This window comes from Monoraphidium neglectum, assembly GCF_000611645.1.
Source record: "Monoraphidium neglectum strain SAG 48.87 unplaced genomic scaffold scaffold05220, whole genome shotgun sequence".
NCBI classification, from domain to species: domain Eukaryota; kingdom Viridiplantae; phylum Chlorophyta; class Chlorophyceae; order Sphaeropleales; family Selenastraceae; genus Monoraphidium; species Monoraphidium neglectum.
In genome coordinates, this window is record NW_014008410.1 from 887 (window position 1) to 3,455 (window position 2,569).

At 67.5% G+C, this 2,569-nt stretch overlaps 1 protein-coding gene across 1 annotated transcript; it reads left to right on the top strand.

The window, feature by feature from the left end:
- Positions 1–248: 248 nt before the first annotated feature.
- On the top strand, positions 249–2,144 carry MNEG_15317 (lysine N-methylase; the record flags this gene model as incomplete). The annotated part of the gene is made up of 5 exons (XM_014036212.1): positions 249–749; positions 970–1,002; positions 1,229–1,309; positions 1,550–1,684; positions 1,881–2,144. Coding segments are annotated over 5 exons (1,014 nt in total), but the record flags the coding sequence as incomplete, so codon positions are not given.
- Positions 2,145–2,569: the final 425 nt, after the last annotated feature.

Sequence of the window (2,569 nt, forward strand, 5' to 3'; positions counted from 1 at the left end):
GCTGCCAGGCCATAGACACGGCCTCCTTCACGCCACAGCAAAAGTTGGACGACAGACGCCACCACCCCAGCAAAAGCCCCCAGTGGCGCCCGCGGCGCACGCCTGCGAGCCCGCCCTCGTCGCATTCACCGGCCGCCCCTGCCCCTGTCGACGCAGCCTGCTTAGCCCTCACTTCCCTCCAGGGCACCCCTCCTCACTTCACCCCCCACCCCCCATCCCCCCAGGACCTGAACCCTGGTGACCGCATCATGCTGGTGCCTCGGGCCCTGCAGGTCCGCGACACCGAAACCGCAGACCCCCGCCTCGCAGCCCTCATGGCGCGCGCCCCCAAGGCCTCCAGGCCAGGCGGAAGCAGCGGCAGCAGCAACAGCAGCGGCAGCGGCGACGACGGGGACGCCGGCGCCGCCTGGCAGTTCAAAATGGCCCTGCAGCTGATCGCGTACCGCCTCGAGGGCGAGCGCGGCTCCCACCACCCCTACATCCGCCACCTGCCCGGCGTTGCCCCCGGCGTGCCGCCGCCGCGCGTCGCGATGCGGCTGCAGCCGGCCGCCCTCATGGAGCTGCAGCACCCGCAGCTCGCGGCGGACGCCGGCGGGCAGGCGCACTTCTGCGCCGAGTTCGCCCGGGACGTGCTGGCGGCGCTGCCGGGGTCGCAGCACGACGACCCGTTTGGCGGCGAGGTCGTGACTGAGGAGCTGCTGGCTTGGGGCCTATCACTGGCAATGTCTCGGAGCTTCGGCTTCCGGCGGGTGCGGTTTGGGGGCCGCCGGCTCCGGGTGGGGACGGGCTTGCGCGGCAGGGGCAGTGACGTGCTTGTTGTGAACGCAGAGGAGGGCGCGCGCCTAGTCGCTGCGGCGCGGCGCGTGGGCAGCTGCAGGCAGGCGCGTGGCCAGCAGTGGCGGCCCCATCTCGGCCTAGCTCATGCAATGCAATCTCAAATCTCTGATCCTTTTTGCGTTGCTACCGCAGTCCCCTGGCCACGGAATGGTGCCGCTCGTGGACGTGAGCTGACAAGGGCCTGCAGCATTGGGTGGCTGCATGTTGGCAAAGCGAAAGCGTGCTGAGCAGCAGCGGCCTTGTCGGCGCGACCGCACTGTGTGCCTCTATTTGGGCCAGCCTCTGCAGGATGCGCTGCCGCGACTGTCACCTTGCTGCCTGCCGGTAACCAGCCCATGACCACCACCCTGCTCGGGTCCGCCTGTTGCCCCCCAATCCCCAACGCCACCAGATGGCCAACCACTCGTTTGAGAGCAACGCTGAGATCAGGGCGGACGAGAGCGGTGACGTCAGCATGATCGCCAACAAGAGGGTGGGGTGGACTGGGGTGGGGGGCCGGGGGAGTTTGCAGAAACGACCACATGCTTTGAGCTATTGAATGACTGCTGCAGGCAAGTCCTGTGTTTGCATGAGCAAACAGGCTCAAGGCAAAAGGGGATGCCCACACCTGTGTATGCTGGTGTGTCTCTTGCACGGTGCCTATCTCAGTCCCCGGAGTTTCCGTCACCCCCCACTCCTCACCCGCGACCCTGACCCCCGGCTACCCCCCCAGGTCGCCGCAGGGGAGCCGCTGCTGCTGCGCTACGGCACCCACTCCAACGCCGACCTCCTCCTCAGCTACGGCTTCATCGTGCCAGACAACCCCTTCGACTCCTTCTCCTTCCCATTTGATGCGGACTTCGTTCTGGTGGGGCGGCACAAGCTCACGCTCAGTATCTTGTGGCGGGCATTGACTGTTTTGAGTCCCCACCCGCGGCAAGCCCCAGCACGCCCAAGGCAGTGTTGACCGGCGCACATGTGACAATTGCCAAGGAATCATGAATGTCCACGCGTAAACCTGTCGCCGAGCGACCCGCCAATAAAACGTCTCTCGCCCGTTGCAGGGTGCCGTGCAGCAGTTTGTGGGGACGACCTCGGTGACAGCGCGGCCCTCTGACGGCCTCAAGACCTGGCAGCGGTCGGTGCTGGCTGACATGGGCCTGATCGACCCACAGAGGCAGCAGCAGCAGCAGCAGCAGCAGCAGCAGCAGCAGCAGCAGCAGCAGGGCGCAGACGGCGCGCCCGCGAGCCCCCCGGTGGTGTCTGTCGGCGGGGACCCCCCCGTGCAGGGGGCGCTGCTGGCCGCATGCCGCGTCATGCTGTCAGAGGTGAGCGGCTCTGAGAGACCCTGCTAGCCGGCCGTCGGCCGCAGGACGGCGCACTCATCCCCTCCTCTCGGCTCGCTGTCGAGTACACGCGCCGGCATGCCACGCTCGCATCACCCTGCACGCGGGGGCTTGGCTGTCCGGGCCACCCCATTCACCCAGCCCGGTTGCCCTTGAGCCCTCCCTTGCGCAAGCTAGTTGCATTGGCTCCCCGCCTTCCGACCATTAGGCGTCCACCCCCTGGCCATTCGTCTTCCGCAGGACCGCAAAGCCGTCAAGGCGCGCAGTGCAGAGGAGCTGGGCGACTGGCACAAGCCCCTGAGCGCCGCACATGAGGTGGGCTGCTTTTTCAGACGTCAGCGTGGTGCGTGGGACTTTCGTACACAGGCACAGCAGACCGGGCCGCGCCTTACCTGCCCCGTTCCCGC